Below are 18,250 nucleotides of genomic sequence, written 5' to 3'. Positions count from 1 at the left end.
AAGCTTAATTTATTTTGTTTTTACTCTTGTTAATTTGACATTTTCGTTCAGGAGGGTCAATTAGAGATTAACCATCATTGGACAATGTGTGCAACTGTATAATGTTTATTTTCTGAACGCTTGAATAATATTATTAATGTGCTTGCCCTGCTGTAGAAATGTACAATAAAATTTAAATGACAAAAAAAATGTCATACACGTGAGATTGGAAGGTCTTCAAATGACTGTACCCCAGCCTTTAGGTCAATCAAGAAATCAATGTTTTAAACATTTTTATTTCAAAATATATGCTGAGTTTTATCTATTACCAGTGCCATGAGAAAAGAAAACATCCCCACATACATGTATGCATGGTTACCGTCAAGGAATTGCCACTGTCAACTCAAATCTGAACATGAATACTGTGATTATGAGATTTTCTGCTACATACTTATTGGGATGTTACCAGCTAAAACATTAACACTGTTGGGCATACTGTACAAGAGGAGATTCAAAAAGGCAGGCTCCACAGGTGAGATTGCAGTACACCGCAGAATGAAGCACTCCACTATATTAAGCCAATATTCCGAGGTCTTCATAGACATGACTTACATCGGTTTCCCTTTTCCTAGGGTTATTGTGCCCTAACACCGGGAAATAACGAGGGTAGCCATCTATTACTGAGCATCAAGACCTGCTTGCCAACACGTTTATGGGCTTGGAAAAACGTCATTGCTTAGATTCTGCTGAGAGGAATCAGAAAACAGCAGTCATTTCAAAAACAGAATTCCAAAAAAATAGACAAGCTAAAAAGCAGACAAGCGACATTGGCTGTACTACAGTGGTCATCCCTGCTGCTCCTGTGCTGGGAAGGAAAGAGCTGTGGCGTTGCTGTTGGCCAGCGTTTCCTAGTGCAGAGAAGGGTGTCATTCAGGAGGATTGCTCAAGGAAACTTGAGAGGAAGTCCAGGGGACTCTGTTGCAGAAGGATACAGCAATGTGCTTCTGTGAATTAACCCTACGTCCGAAGCGATTGATGGCTTGTACCTGCTCGAATGCATTCCACTTTTTTTAAAAAAAAATATCTACGCATAGGGTCTGACCTCAGTGAGTCACTAAGCTTTTTTCAGAAAGACCTAAAAACGAAAGACTGGACTCTTCTAACTCTTGGAAGGAATGTGTCAAGGTGTTGTGGCTCAGTGGCCTGAATTTAGGTTGCTGTGTGTACCACACCTAAGGAGAGAAATGACGCATCTCCCAAACCTGTTGGGCATGTGCTGTGGGGTTTAGTTACATTTAGATGTGCAACTGGGCGCAGCCGCCACTCGACGCGCCATACCCGTCTGATGTAGAGAATGGACTGACGGTTTGGCAGGGCGTGAGGGGGAGGTACCGTATGGGGAATGCCAGACCATGCACGTGCTAAACTACCGTTCTAAGATGCTCTCAGCAAAATTCTCTGTCCCGTTCTCCATTCGGTGGGACATACCAAGAGTATGGAGGAAAGGGGACAGTGTAAGATTGTCTGTAGCATGGGCATCATTTTAGGGAGGCACAGGGGTGTTTGTCCCCCCCAACTTTCATGGCACACCATTTAGTCCCTATTCATTTGGCTGGGGCACTTTTTCTTCAGATGTCATGTCCCCCCCCCCAACATTTTCAGCAAAGTTACTCCACTGGTCTGTAGGCTCTATTACTTCATTGACCTGCTACAGGGGAGCTGTCACATTTCTCACATGGGGCAGCTAAAGAGAGCCATCCTCTGGCCCTAGTGCCGGGCAGGCAAAGGGTTCCTGACTGAGCTCTTAAGGGTATGGGGCTATATCTGAGCTATGGTTTCGATGTAACTCAGTTCTGGCGAAGATCGGATTTCATTGCTTACGTCTCTTGGAGCTCGTATACTGCCCTCCCGGAATGTCGGCTTGCATCGAAAATTGATCTGGAAAAAGAAAAAAATATAGTTCTCATTATTTCTACTGCAAATGGAGCAAGCACAAAGAGCAAGCATAAAAAGCAGTGAGTGCATGTGCTTGGTGCAGTTGATGCCCACAGGTAAATGCGTCGCCTACTTCTGGCGCCAAAACAAATGGTTCATAAGGGGAAAAAGAGCACATCTCATCTGGGCACATCTCTTGCACTTTCATCACTACTGTTGGTCCAGTGTAAAAGCAAGAAAGCAGGGAGTAGCAGCAGGCAAGTCTAGATAGGATACTCTTGGCCTCCTTTCTGTCCTCTATGTCCCGAGTGCCATATTGGCTCAAGGCATTACCCACTGGAACATGGCACCGCTAAGGGGAACAACCAACAACACAAAGACAAGTTCAATAATGTTTATTTTACACAACATCAAATAAGAGGTAACTGTGATCAAGGGGGAGGGTCGGGGGGTTAAATAAACACCCTCCCTTGGAGGGAAGTCGCTCAGAGTCCTGAGAGTTTTAAGTGCCCTGCACTACTTTGTTGGTTGGATGAGGTGCCCTTTTTGTCAGACTGTTTGCTCGTCAGCTTCTCTCCCAGGAAACCAGGGCATCACCCATGGTGTCGTGGGTCACCTGAACATGGGAAGGCAGGCATCAGACTCTTGTGCTTGAGTTATGCCCCTGGGCTTCTTACACTTAACAGCTTCTGCAGGTTGCCAGGCCCTCCCTTTTGGACTGATCTTCCACCAACACCTTCCCCCGCTTCTCTCTTCCCTCCTTATTGTGTCTCCTCTCATCCTCTGAAACAGTCTGCCTTGTGCTAAATTCGTCTTTCATCACATACCTCTCTCATACTCATTCTTTTTGTCTTATCTTTGCTGTAGTCTTGATGTTCCCCCACTAATCCCTAGTCCTCCTTCTCTTCACCTTCTCACACGTTCCTCCTGAAGGAGGAGGGAGACAGAAAGGGCATTAGGGAGAGGATGTAAGGAGGGAGAGGTGGGGGTAAGTGAAAGAAGCGGATATGGAAGGTGAGTAGGGGAAGATATGTTGAAGCGCCTTCTTTTTCTCTTCGGCACGGGAGAGCAGCCCCCTCAAAACGATGAGTTGCATCGGCCGGCCTCTATCCCATGTACAGAACCTTGGGTTGTTGAAATTCAGATGACCCTGCGAGCAGGTTGTCTTGCTCCGTCTTCCAGCTTCCCTGGGTGTTCGCTGCCCTGCAATGCAGGCAACCTGGGCCTGCATTTGTGAAGCCCTGGCGATTCTGTATTGTCACGTGTCGAGCCCTAGCTACCTTTTCCACAACATGGAAGCGAGACACAAACACTGCCCTGCTCTGTGGCAGAGCTGACCGGTTGCTCTGTGCTTACCATGCCTCCAGGTCTAGAGCTGTGGGGGGGATTGGGAGCATCTGGCCGTGGCTTCCTGTGCCAAAGGTTGAGGTTGAGGCAATGGGTGGCATGTGGGTTGTTTAAATGGCGGCGTGCTGCTGCCAAGCATGGTAGGCATTGCGATTTGGAGAGTTTTCAAAGTGATTTTTGGGCATGTTTTTAGAAAGTTCACAGGAGACATCCTCAAGTATATGTTATTTTTGCAGCGGTCCTTGGAGGAAGTCTACGTCATCAACAATAGTGTGGAGTTGTGCAGGCTGAAGAGAGACTGATTGTCCTCAGGTCTCACAGTATAATCATCAGGATTTTGAGAGCATCATTGAGGTGAGGCAGTCCTCAAGCTCGAGGGGCCACAGAGGGAGAAGTTCCAGAGCTTAGAAGATGTGACTGGGAGAGAAGACCCACTCACACGTGATTTCAAGAACCGTGGTTACATAAAGAGGCTTATTGAATTTAAGTCATGATCCTAAAAGGCATTTTGGCCTAGACTTTCAGGCAGTGCGGGACCCTCAGGACCGCCAAGTGGATGCTGTTTCCAGTATGTGAGGCCAGCTAGTAGTCTACCAACAGAATTTTAATGGGTCTGATGTTTCTTTCAGAGCTTCTCGGGAAGGATGTGTGAGAGATCATTTGAATAATACATCTTGGCAATGGCTCGAGTTAGCCATCTCTAAGCAATGGCACACTCAAATTGGATCTGCATGACCCCGACTGCACTCTGGCATCGAGAAAAACTCCATGACTCCTACAGGAAGTGGTTTACTCGCATCCTGGAAGGAAACAAGAAGTCCGCGGACGCCTTATCTCATGTCACAATAGCGGAGGGAAGAAAACCTCTCTCCTCCGCCTTCCTCCTCGAGATCCAGTCAGCCGTTTTGTTATAATTAAACACGTTTATTTTTAAATTAAATAATTCTAGTGTAAGCTTCATTACCTCCACGCCTGCTCTTCCTCGTCCCAGTACTTACCTCATGAGGCCCCTGCCTCCGACACAGGACCTTCTTTTATTTCTTTTATTCCCTATAACTCCTCCCTCATAATCTTGCCACTCAGTTTTAATTTTTCCTGACTCCAGCAGGTTGGGTTCTTTTTTCCCGGCGCGGAGCACTGGGGAGCGAAGATTGCTGACCCCCTGATGGGGCAGTGTGGCGGGGCCTCCGGCTTCCTCAGGTGCGGTGATACTCCCGGATTCACTGCGGGGCTTGGGACCCGGTGGAGTTGGATGCCTCGCCTGGCATCAGCGGGGCTATGGCCAGCGCAGGGTTTTCCGTCCCAGGTCCTGGAGAAGTCTGCCAGCAGCTCTGCCACATGTAAAAATGTGTTATTTGCATGTTTCCTCCTGACGCTGTTCTTCTCCCTGATACTTCCTTTCAATGCGAGCGGCTTTACAGCTCGTGTTGGGGTTCTCTCAGAATTGCTCCAGGGGCGGGTGGGCCCCGCCTCTGGTGCTGTGTGAGGGGTTGCCATAGGATTTTATTAAATGTTGTTTCCTATTGGTTGTTTTGTTTTCTGGCCTCTATTTGGAGTAACGGCTGGTTACATGGGGTTGTATACCATGGATTGGTATTGAGAAGACTGGGCATCATTTGGTCACTGGTGTTCTGAGGATATATTATGGATAACCATTCAACTGAGAGCAGGCATCTGGTCCTGTCTTCTTCTTCTTCATCTCCCTCTTCTTCTGTGGTGTGCAGGAAGAGAAAGTAGAAGGCGAAAGAGATGTTTTTCCCTTTCCAGGCAGGAGTTACAGAGGATACTTAAACATCATGAATGGAGGCATGCACACGGACAGGCGCAGGCATCTGTCTTCTTCGTCCTCTTCATTTTCTGGGACTTCAGACTCTTCCTGTTCCTCTTCAGCTGCTGCGGAAGGGTAGTACTTGGACTGAGAGGGAGTGGAGGAGGTGCTTGCTCAAGTTGGGGATTGAATGGGGTTTTCGGAGCCCCTTGTACCGGTAGAGAGGGCCGACCCTTCTATTCGTCAGTATAGGCATACCCCTAGGTTGGGGCTGCCATTGGTTTCTGATGTCCGGGAAAAAATCTTTCGGGAATGGTGTTACCCGGAGAAAATTGCATTGCCCCGCTTCATGCCCAAACTTTACCCATTGAAGGGCAAGAATTTACTGTTTGATCCTTTTGAAGTCGATATGCTCGCCAGCCTGGTGGGTCGCTCCTCTATGTCGGCCGAGGAGGCAGCCGGCCAGGATCCAGTAGACCGCCGGGTTAAATCCAGCCTTAAGAAGGCGGCTGCCCTGAAACTTCCTTTCAATGGGTCCAGGATTTGTGGGGATTCCCTTGAGGATAAGGTGCCCAAAGTTTTTAGGGCGGACAAAAACTTTAACGCATGCCTCCTTCAACAGCCAAGAGGTCTTCTTTGGTGTTGGGGCAGTTACCAGTAGGTCTTTCCCTGGCTTCTCATCACATTCTTTTCGGAGACCAAGGGGGGGTTGGGGTCCTTCACGCTCTTCGCGTCCTGAGTTCGGCGCCTTAGTCCTGATGGTTTGGACATGCCGGTTGGCGGGCGGCTCCGGAAGTTTTGTTTTCCGGTATGAGAAAGGTGGTATTCTGACTCCTGGGCTCTGGACACAGTTCTGAGGGGTTATGAAGTGCATTTCCTATCTCCTCCTGTCCAGCATTGCATGGTTCGGATTGTAGTTCCCAGGTCACGAATCAAGAGGTTGGCCATGGACGTCGCTCTCTCCGAATTGGTGTTGAAGGCGGCCTTCATGTTCTGGGTCGGGGTTTCTACTCTCGGGTGTTCCAACTGATCAAAACTCCTCCAGCAGACAACCCTTCTTGCACTAGAAAATAACTCATCTACTAGACCACACCTACTCCACAAGGCCACACCTCTCCAGCAGATCAGGCATAATTCACCACACCACCAATCCTCTAGTAGACCACATCCCCCTGCACAAGGCGACTCCTCTCCAGCAGGCCAGTCATCGTTCACCAGACTATTAATCCTCTAGTAAACCACATTGCTTCCACTCAACCACATCTCCTCCAGCAGTTCAGGCCTCCTTCACAATTCCACTAACCCTTTACTACACGTCACCTCTTCCACAGGGAAGCACCTTCTTCAGCAGCTCTTTCACCAGATTACTAAACATCGACTAGCCCACATCTCCTCCAATAGGCCACACCTACTTTGGTGACTAGCTCTCCTTCACCATGACACAAATTCTGTAATGGACCACACCTCCTCTACAAGGCCACCCCATGCCAGCAGACCAAGCATCATTCACCAGACCACTAATTCTGAACCTGACCACACCTCCTCCACACGGCCACCCCTCTCCAGCAGACCAGGCATCCTTCAAGAGACCACTAATCGTCTAGTAGATTATATCTCCTCCAGCTAGGCCACACCTTCTCTGTTGACCAGGCTTCCTTCAATATACCACAAATTTACTAATAGACCAAACCTCCTTAACTATACCACAAGTCCCATGCTAGACCACACCCCTTTCACTAGCCCAAAACCCTTTTAATAGACCACACACTGTACACTAGACCACACTTCATCCACTATGCCACACCTCCTCGAGCATACCAGGTCTCCGTCATTTTGTCACAAATTCTCTGCTAGATCACTCGTCCTCCACTAGGTCACAATGTCTTGGCTACTGCACACACGCTTCACTAGATCACAGCTGCACTTCAAGATAATGCCTCTTCTACTTGATGGTCAATCCTCAACGAGATGACTAATCCTTCACTGGGCCATAATTTCTCCACTTGACAATTCCTCCACTAGACCACACACCGTCCACAAGATTTCACCTCCACTACAATATATTCCCTCCTGGCATCAATGATAAAGGGTAATGTGTTTTCATATTTTTGGGATGAGGGTTCCCAAATCTTTCTGACCTCTTCTTAGTTAAATGTGCCTCATCTTGGTAATGTCACTCATTGTCAACCTTTTATTAATTCTTTGGCAAGGTCTGACTCAGTAAAGGTGCATCCCAAGGAAAACAGAAATTGTGTTCTTTCCTACTGAAAACATACCCTCTTGGGATATGTTTGAGATAGCTCTATCAAGCAGTAAACTGAAACCTTGGCTGGCCCGTTGTATTTCTAAGTAGTCTGCTGGGAGTTACTGGCTTATTTGCAGCTATACCTGTCTTCCTGGTGTAATAAAATGCCTTAAGTAAGTGTGCCTTCAGCAACTTTACTTATATCTGTTCCTTGCACTGAAGTCCTGTTAAAAACGAGCATTGATGAATCCAACAGTTTTAAGAAGTGTATAGGGATCGGATAAGCATGTGTCAGGCACTGCTATCATATGTCCAGGTAATCAGACCATTTTCCAGCTGTTGCAATCTTAAGGCTAGAGATCAGAGCAATGCATAGGTTCAGATTAATTGTAAACCACCCAGCCATCACCCCTTTTGTTTTGCAGCTAACACCATTATGGCAGTGGCAGAAAATGCCTATCCCACGATTACACAAAAGCCAAAACTGTTGGCTTTGCCAATGCTTTTTGACAATTATTTTCCAGTCTCAAAGTATATTTCAACGAGACACAAACACATTTATTCAGAAATAGTATTGCATATAACTTAGAGCTCATATGCAGTCAGAAGCAAATGCAGCCAGAGGCAATGCTGAGAACATCAAATCAATGAAAAACATTTTACAGCCAAGTTACATTTCATCACAGCATGCCATTAAGGACTATCATGGTCTAACCTATACAATTTTACCAAGTACAAAAGGAGACGTGTTTTCACCATATCTGTGAGTGGTGTTACACCCAGGTCCATTCTGATCAATACCAAATGGGTATACGTAATGTACGTATATATTAGAAATCTGACAATTCTCTTGCAATAACATTTGACATGGATGACGGATTTGGATGACTTTTTCCAAACAAAAGGTTTGTCACGACCCCCTATGTTCAGGAAGTTTTCAGGCGACTTAAAGAGAATCATTTATATTGTAAATTAGAGAAATGTGAATTCAATCAAAGCCAAGTCACATATCTGGGTTACGTTTTGTCAGCTCAGGGTATGTCCATGGATCCCGCGAAGGTGGCGTCGGTATTGGATTGGCCATCACCAGCCTCTGTGAAGGATATTCAGCATTTTATAGGGTTTGCCAATTTTTTATAGAAAGTTCATTCCTGGCTTCTCTTCTATAATCTGGCCCCTTACCACCCTATTACAAAAAGGAATACCCTTCTACTGGTTCACAGAAACCCAACATGCCTTTGATAAACTGAAAACCTTATTTACTAAAGCCCCAATTCTGAACACGCCTGATCAGAACAAGAAATTCATTTTAGAGACTGATTCTTCCCACTATGCTATAGGCGTAGTGCTGTTAAACGAAACCAAGCAAGGTGATGAATGTCCTGTCGGTTACCTTTACAAAACCTTGACTACATCTGAGCTAAATTATTCCGTTCTGGAAAAAGAATTGTTGATGATAAAGAGGGCTTTCGAGGAATGGAGACACCTGTTGCTGGGAGCTTTGTATCCAGTGGAAGTGAGGATGGAGCATCACAACCTCAAGGCCCTATAATTTGCTCAAACTAGGACCAGCCGACAAGTGCGTTGAGCACAGTTCTTTTCACCCTATAACATAACCTTCCCATTCATCCCAGCGAGCGTTAATCTTCGGGCCAACACATTATCCAGGAAGAAACCATTGGGTGCCTCTCAGTTCCATTCTGAATTATTGTTTCCCAAAGCACTGTTTATAAACGCCATTTAAAAATGTTTACAAAGTATTGAATCTGATACGAAAGATCATGAAATAGAATGTCAACAATTGATTCCCAAATATGATCTCATAAAGGAGAACGAATGCTACTTCCATGATCAAAATGTTTTTCTTCTGATGGCGTCTCTGCAGCGATAAATCCTTCGTATGTGCCACAATACTCAAGCAGCCAGACATAGGGGGGCGGCCAATGCTACAGAATTGATCCAGAGGCAATTTTGGTGCCCCTCCTTAATCAAAGATGTGCAGGATTACGTGTCCTCATGTACCATTTGCCTTCAACCCAAGATACCTCGGATCTCTCCTTTGGGACATCTGGTTAAAATGACTCTACCTGATAGGCCTTGATAGATAATTTCTACAGATTTTATTGTAGATTTACCCCCTCGACACAGTCTCACCACTGTGATGGTGACTATTGATTCATTCACAAAGCTTGCACACTTCGTACCGCTACTGGATGGCCCGTATCTTTATTGAGAACATATTGTCTCACCAAGGATTACCCGAACAATTGTGTCCGGCAGGGGATCACAATGCACCTCCTGTTATTGGTGACAAGTCTGTTCAATTCTTGACATTAAAAGGGCCTTGAGATCTGGTTTCCATCCACAGACAACTAGGCAGACAGAGAGATTGAATCAGACATTGGAAGGATATTTACGGTGTTTCATCTCTGCTGCTCAGGATAATTGGTCGAAGCTACTCCTTTTGGCTGAATATGCATACAATAATGCAACTCACACAGTACTAAAGACCAGTCCATTCTTTTGTACCTACAACTATCACCCTACATGATTCCGTGTGGCCACTGCTTCAGCTACCCATTTCCTGGATATAGATGACCTGGTACGTAACATTCAGTTAGGTCACAGGACCGCTCGCTCTACAGGAGGCTCTGGACCGGGTGAAACTTTTGGTGACCACAATCGGTCTCCGGCTCCAGTCTTCAACCCTGGGGACAAGGTTTGGTTGGCATCTAGGTTTCTCACTTGGCATCTGGTGCCCTCCAAGTTGTCTCCCCGATATTTTGGTCCCTTCACAATTTTGAATTAGAAGGGATTGGTGGCTTTCCATCTTCAACTTCCACCTTTTTTGTCCAGGATTCACCCAGTGTTCGACGTGTCACAGCTGAAGCCGGATGTTCCAGATTGTTTTGGTTGTGGATTGGTCCCGAGGCCTCTGTCTATGGTCACAATTTTGGGGCCGGAAATCAAGGTCTTGGGGATCTGCGATTCCTGTTATTTTCAAGGACGACTCCAATGCCTGGTGGATTGGAAGGAGGACTCACCTGACGAGAGGACTTGGGAACTGGCCACTTTAGTGCATGCTTCTCGTCTGGTCCGACTGTTTCATCGCTTACATCCTGGTAAACCAGGGAGTCCGCCCTTTTGGAGGGGGCATACTGTCATGTTCCGTGGGCAGCGATGGTCTCTCTGGAACAGGTGGAGGCGAGTTGGGCTGGTGACATGTCTTTCCCCTAAAATGGCGCTTCCAAGCTCCAGTAACGTTTCAGTCTTTTCTCCTCTCCCTACTAAGCCTCCACCCATTGGAATTGTGGGAGTAAGTTATCATGGACCACAGACAGAGTGTCACGCTCCCGGGGAGCTGGCGTTTATGAAATCCATGGAGGCACCACCTCCATTGAAGAATACCGTCATGTTTTCCTCGCCGCATCTTCTGCACAGTCTAGTTGTTTTCCAACATGGTCACGGCCGGAAAGTTCTTTTTCCATCTCCTCCCGGTGGTCAGCGTGTTGCAACCCTAGCGTTTTCTCCTTTGGCGGTCGTCTCCGCTAGTGTTTCCACTTTAGCATTGTTCCGCTTCTTGCCTCTCTGTCTTTTGGCTTGGCTCCCTGCCATTCTGCTCACTTACTTTTTCCCACGGCGGTGCCTTTCTCGCCTGCGGTCTCGTTCCCTCTCCCTGTGATCTCCCGCTCTCTTTCGCACTCTGCGGTCTTTCTCTTTCTCTTGTGGGCTTTCCACTCTGCTTTCTCCTGTCCTCTCCGTGTATGTCGGGTCTCATCCTGATCGCTCTCTCTCTCTCCTGCTTGCCAGTTGCTGTTCTTCAATTTGAATGGCGACCCTTCTACCTTACCGTGTTCTTCTTCAGTTCGTTCATTGGGGTTGTACGGTACTGAAGCCCCACGTTACTCTAATTTCTCCAGACCATACCTGGATCCGGCTGCTCTCTCAAGGGCTCTCGTACAGGAAGCAATTGTCAACATTGTACCTACAGCTGCTGCTTGTATCCATGGCATTAAGGGTTTTTTTGTTCCTGGAGGCTTTTTCCCCTATTTGTCCTGGCTACTGCAGAAACAAGGTCACTGGCTTGCTGATATCTAATGGTCATAGTGGCTTCCTTCCGTGGTAGGCCTTATCTACACAAAAAAAAGGATTTTCGAGCCCGAGGAAGGAAGAAGGTTCCATCTCCGGAGTCCATCTCTTCAGCTGATGAGGAAGAAGGGGACTTTGAGACTGACTCTGACGACTCAGAGGTAGACAACAGTGACACAGATAGCCGACGCATCGCTACTCTATGCAGTGATCGCTCCATGAATTTGCAACTATTGACTGTCCTTTTGGTATGGAATTAGTCCCTGTTCGCTCCTCATCTTATTTCTATCCTCACAGCTCTCTAAAGCCTCCTCCTTGAGTCCGCTGACCTCGTCAGTCATTTTCCGGTGCTCGCATTCTAAATCCAATTGTGTAGCAGCGGTACTTCCTCCGGTATGTGATCAGTTTCACCGGCTCCTTATTCCCTTCCCATTGTTTCTTCACTGACCTGCGTTCCAGCTCCTTATCGGCAGATCGACATCTGAGTTCTGTAAGCTTTCTGCACCCCAACAGCCACTTCCGCATAGCCTAAGCCCCAACTCCTTCTTGCTTCAGAGAAGAAATCGTCTGTGTAATTACTTCCTTCTGTGAATCAGCATCATATACCAGGTGCTAGTGTTCGCCTTCCCCTTTGTGTTTCTATTGCAGCTCGAGTCAGTTAGAGCCAACCCCATCAGCCTGTGTAAACAACATCCCAATCATCCAGTTTCAACAGAGACAGCACATAGGACCCGAAAGACACCTGGACACCAGGGATTTTTTTCCCCAGAGGGTTTCACTGGAAGTTCTGCTACCCCTGATTATGTTCCTAACAGGGGGGTAAGCAGAGCAACTAGGGACATTCTTATATTCATCATACAGCAGTCACAGATTCAGATCAGTGCTGGAATAATTTTGATACAGTTAGTTCTGGTATTTGACACGTACCCCGACACATCAGACCTGCAGTCTATCATGCAGTATACCATGGGGAACTATGAAGACCCAGAGCAATACATTATTAAGGTTGAGGAGATGTGGCGTGCAGAGATGGGGGACCAGTGGGATCAGTCAGTTCCTCATTTTTATTTTGTTATTAGAAGGGGTTTTACCCAAGGTAGTTCAGAAAGCACTCGACAAACTAGTGGGCATTGAAGTGAAAGAGTGGGCTGAGATTCCAACTATAATCATACACCATTGTAAGAGAATCAAAAAACGAGAAAATGAAATGGCTCAATGGCTGCAGGCTTAAGAAGCAAAACTAGTACAGAAAAAGATAGCTAAAATAGCAGTTGAAGGGGCGGTATCATCAAATGAGCAAATGGAGGTGGCGGAGGAGATGCCTGCACCTCCAGATGTGAGAATAGCAGCATTTTGCCGAGGAGGAGGACAACGACAGTGGGGTGGCAGACCTCAGTCCCCCTACCCAGAGTGGCAACAAGAAGGGTCAGCAGCAAAGGAGGGGTGAATTCAGAGGGGGAAGAGAGGGATATAGGGGTATGTCACCTCGTGGAGATATGGGACCCTCGCAGCGCTGGAGCTGTGGGAAGTGGGAACATTTTACAAGTGAGTGTAGGAGCAGGCAGGGGGTGGGATGCAACCCATATAACAATTATTGTCCACCACCCAAGCCCCACAAGTGCAATTCCCGAGGCCAACCTCCATACCCTATGAGAAACATCAGGCCTACACTCAACTACCACCACAACCCTCAGGTACGCAAGTGCAGAACCCTCAGGTGACACAACCATTGATGCCCCAACAGAACACCATGTATAGAAGTAACGTGCCAATGAACGACGCAGTGCTGAACGGCACCGCTGTACCCTACTGAGGAGTGAGCATGGTGGGAAACAACCCTTTCACGTTCCCTGGCACCAACACATACCCTGACTAGGACAGCCCACATAGAACTTTTGTGTGCCCAGTCCTATCCATGACAGTCCACTCTGACGAGGAACCCTTGGTGGGCGCTGAGATATGTAACAATAAATTAATCTTCATGGTTGACACAGGTGCCACTAAATCATGCATCAGTGAGGGAAACCTCCCACTAGCAGGTGAAACTCTTGACACGCATGACTTCTCTGGGGCTGTCGCCGCGGTTCCCTACACATATGAACAGGATATCAAAAGAGTTCTCTGATTAATGTGCTGGTGCGAGAACTGTTAGGCAAATTGACTATGACCATCTCCTTTACAGAACAAAGAATAATGTGTGCCACTCCAGGCATGTGTGCCATAAGAGCAATGATCATAATCCATGCAAGAGAAGGAGAGGCAGTGGTTCACAGTATTCCCGTGGACCCAGATACGTTTATGTATGGCATAACAGTGCTTCTCGATGCAGTGCCCTAAATTGATAAGACCTGTTGGCAAGTGCCATCTGACTTTATTTTCCAGCCTATGGTAACGCCTGAATTAGTGGCAGGAACAACACTGTCCCTAGATGTACAGGGTCTGGTGGTGTCAGCTTAATGGATTGTGGTTGGAACTGACTCAGAGGGGAACAAGTGGTGCAGAGTGTTGTGTATTGACCCTACAATACCTCTCAGAGAAGTGACAGATGCCGACTTGTTTCAAGATCGACCAGATGATGGCGAGATTGTGCTAGCAATTTCTATTCCTTATGCCATTATGGTGCAGTATCGAAAGGTGTAATGTCCTCTGATGGCTCTCATAGCCCTGCACCCCTTACCTGAGACATACTTAAAGCAGGTTCCTCAGAGGATCTGGACAACAAATGCCCATGACATGGGACTCTTAATAATAATAATAATAATAATTTGGTATTTATATAGTGCTACAAACCCTCAGGTATCTGAGCGCTGCTTATTATTACCCACAGTTTGTGGTGCTCATGTATTGACCTCGGAAGGATGAGTTTGGCCCCACCTGGATTCGAACCTGCATTAGCAGGCTCTGCACGGATGTCAAAGCAAGCGCTCTACTCGCTGTGCCACTTGACCAGCTAAGTGGTCAAGTGGCACAGTGACCACAGTTCAAATAACACTCAAGCCAGGTGCCGTGTTGCCCTGCGCAAGGCAGTATCCTTTATCAAGGGAGGAAGAGGAGGGGATACGAGACACTATCGTCGCCCTACTAAATCAGGGGAAAATTGTACCATCAACCTCCCCATGCAACACAGCTAAATACCCAATAAAAAAGGCAAAGCAGGGGAGCTCAAGAATGATTCAGGGTTTGAGCCCTCTTAATGAAATTGTACAGGGAGAATTTCCAGTGGTCCAGAACCCAGCGACAATATTATGTAAAAATCCCCAAAGAGGCAACCCACTTTACTGTGGTAGATCTTAAGAGCATCTTCTTTTCTGTTCCCTTGGATCCCGTCCCGATTCACAATACCTCACTGTGTTTACACATGGGTGTATTTGCTTTGAACACACAAGATTGCCTCAGGGGTACTGTGAGTCCCCCAGCATTTTTAACAGGATATTCCATGCTGATTTAGGCAATATGTAAGTGCCTAGTACCACCATTCAATATGTTGATGATTTACTGGTGTGCAGTGTCAGCAAGCACCAGTGAAGGAAGGACTCTATAACACTTCTACAGCTCTTGGCCAGCAAGGGATACAGGGTTGATGAGGCTAAATTACAGTACTGCCTCCAGGTGGTACTCTATTTGGGTCAATTGATTTCTGTAAATGGAAAATGAATAATTCCTGATTGCGCCACCTCTGTGCGTGCCACCCTGCAGCCCAAAACAGTGAAGGAAATGCAAACATTATTGGGGCTGTGCAATTACTATAGGGCATGGATACTTGACTATGCAGCATACATGAAGCCCCTTTAACAGGGCCTCACAGAGGCCCAGAAAGATGACAACAAAATTGTATGGAAGGAGGACATGCTCACCAATTTCAAAGATCTCAAGGAGGTCATATCTACTGCGCCAGTGCTAGCAAACCCAGACTACATGCAAGAGTTCTACTTATGCTCCCACTCTAACTGCCAACTGATGACTGTGGTGCTGACACAGAAGGACACCATGGGCCACAAACCAATGGCCTATTACAGTGGTATACTAGACTCAGTAATGCAGGGCCAATTTGCATGTGAACAAGCACTTGCTGCTGCAGCATTTGTCATTGAGAAGAATTCCTCTTTCGTTAATGGATGCTCCGTAACATTGTACATCGAGCATGCAGTCATTGCCATTTTAGAATGCTCTAAATCCAAACTGACCATGCAGTGAGCATCTGCATATGAGATAATTTTATCAAGCCCAAACATTCACATTGTGCAGTGCAAAACTGTTAACCCTGCCACCTTTTTGACAGAAATGTGCTCTGATGAAGACTTGGCCAAGCATGACTGTGTAACTTTTGAGGGAGAGGAAGATGATATTCCAAAGGCCCATGATAAATCACTTAAGGGGGGGGTCCTCTTCGTTGATGGGTTAGACACAATTGACCAGAACACAGACTTATGGCACACTGGTGCACCTGGTCCACCTGGTGGATGGAGAATGCGAAACACTAGTGCAGAAGAGATTACCAATGCATTTCTTGGCTCAAGCTGCTGAGCTCATAGCACTTATAGAAGCTTCAAGCATCCCAGGGGTGCCACATGACCATCTATTCTGACTCACCACCACGGTGCATGCAGGCCTCGAATGGTGGAAGAGGAGGGGATTCAGGAGAGCTGATGGATCCCCAGTTCAACAGGCTGCATTATTGGATAAACTCATTCACACACTGTCTCAACCATCTGTAGTGGCAGTTGTAAAATGCACTGCCCACGCTAATAACACAGACGAGGTCTCACTTGGTAATACTGCTGCGGATGTGTCAGTGATAATGGCAGCATATCTCCCAGTGCCACACATTTCAGAGTATCCTGTGTTAACACCCAACACTGAACAGTTGCCTGCACCATACAATGCCTTACCAATTGCACAGCTGATTGAGATAAAGGGACGAGCACCACAAAGAGAGAAGGAGCTTTGAGTGAAAAGGGGGTGTAAACAGTCCCTGACCAATCTGTTGTGGGGACAAGAAATATCTGGGAAAGCAGTAATGCCACAGGAGTTATTGCTGGTCGCAATTCGACCAGTTACACCATCCATCACACATTTCTAAACAGCACATTACAGCAGACATACATATGTACCTTCAAGTTCTCTTGTTCATCCTGATATGTTCATCCACTATTCCCGTATCCGCCACCTCACTTGAAGTCATGTGTTCTCCTTTCTCAAACATTCTGGTCCCCCTTACTTCAATAGGGCATTCACGTTCTAATGTGTCCTCCTTCCAACTGCTCAAACAGAATCTACCTATAGCTATTCCTGAAACATTCCCAACAATGTAATGAACTAGAGTTTCAACACGGAGCTGTATTTGCAGTCACCTTTTTAGCGCTATAATATTGCATTATGTGGTGCTTTTCTGAAAGCCCTTAATGAATAAAATGAAAGGAAAATAGTATTATTGTTCTCAGTGATTATTTTAAATCTGACGCTAAAATGTTGGTGGAAAAAAAGGGAAAACTGATTCTATTATAGCACCAATAATTCATTGAAAACGTGTATGATATCAGAGGGATGTTCATAGTAACATGTACTCTTGCTTTTCAGGAATCAGTCAAGTTCTAGTATTGGATGAATTAATGTGACACAGGAGGCCAGAAAATTGAGAACCTCTTCTTTATTGGTGTCTTTCCATGAAAGTAACCCCTCCCTTTCCTGTTTGGCATGCTTCCCCTTCCTGCTCCTAATCCATCCAACAAAGTTGACTACGATAACCAAGAGTGAAACATCTCCCAGCCCTAAAATGAATGAGTACCATTATTCTTTTTTATTTCTTTAGTTAGTTTTCTGGCTGTCTAACCCCACTCTGTGATTTGATCCTTGGCAAATGAGGCTCATCAGTGTGATAACAACGCTCATTTTCTAAATAACACTTTCAGATAGCTAAGCATTATCATGGCCAAAGGAGCAATTAGATAGTTCTTCCGGCGGGACATTATGTAGATCAATGCCTTTCTTTAAGTATAGTTCCATGTGATGGAGAAAACACCACATCTCGCTATTACCGTGGATCCTTTCATCTCAGTGATCATCAAACGATGTGGGTTAAAAAGAGGTGGTGCCTCCTGCAATCTGGGTTATTGCATCAAAACTTGATCACCTTTTTTCAGCTGTCAAGATTTAATACCCCAGTCCCATAGCCGCATTTTCTTTCATGTCAGACCTGCACGCAGCAACTCTCTAGAAACGCGGCCAGTACATCTGATTGCTCTGTATCCTGTGTGACATGAGGAATGCATGTGTGTGCCTCATCTCAGAGGGGTATTTCCCCGTGGTGCATTGTGGCATGTTCTAATAGCCTATCAGCAATTGATACAAAGCTGGCGCTAGAGATCCTTTTGTGATGTGACAAACGTGTAGAGTTCTTTTCAGGAACCCATGAATCGCCCCAACAATCCGTTGGCCTGCAACTGCAGTGTGTTGCTCGTTGATGCTTTCATTCAAGATATTCCTTGACTGATGTAGAAGCTGTTGAAGGAATGGTATGTAGCTACAGATATCGCAACAATTCATCAAGAGCTGCTATGCTGTAAGTAACATTTTGGAGAGGTCCAGCAAAATCAACCTCCAGGTTTACCCAAACAGCGGTGGGCAACATGGACATTTGGAGAGGCTCAGGGAATGTGCGGGGAGCTACACTTAAGCAAGTTCAATACAGAGTCCATCTTAGAGAATTAGTGTTTTAGCTGTAGAAGCTGTTTTGTGTACACTATGCTTCGAGGACCTTCGCGGGCTAGTGCTATTATCTTCTAGAGCATCAATGTAGGGATTATTATCCTGTGGATCTTGCACAGTATGCCGCATGTGGTTAGGGAGAGTTAATCTTTGATTTAAACAAATGTCTTTAATATATTAAC

The 18,250-nt window shown here is 46.2% G+C and overlaps 1 protein-coding gene across 6 annotated transcripts in view; it reads right to left on the bottom strand.

Annotated features, from left to right (window-relative positions):
• The window catches only part of DGKI (diacylglycerol kinase iota), a 1,316,934-nt gene that overhangs the window by 575,076 nt on the left and 723,608 nt on the right, over positions 1-18,250 (bottom strand). For all 6 annotated transcript variants that reach the window (XM_069628758.1, XM_069628759.1, XM_069628760.1 and 3 more), the window contains exon 5: positions 1,861-1,917. In XM_069628758.1, coding sequence (XP_069484859.1) covers positions 1,861-1,917 — 57 coding nt within the window. The remainder of the gene's footprint in view (positions 1-1,860; positions 1,918-18,250) is intronic.

This window comes from Ambystoma mexicanum, chromosome 12 (assembly GCF_040938575.1).
Source record: "Ambystoma mexicanum isolate Mex_15411 chromosome 12, UKY_AmexF1_1, whole genome shotgun sequence".
Classification (NCBI taxonomy): domain Eukaryota; kingdom Metazoa; phylum Chordata; class Amphibia; order Caudata; family Ambystomatidae; genus Ambystoma; species Ambystoma mexicanum.
The sequence above is the reverse complement of the archived record's forward strand: the minus strand, read 5'-3'. Positions and strand labels throughout refer to the sequence as shown.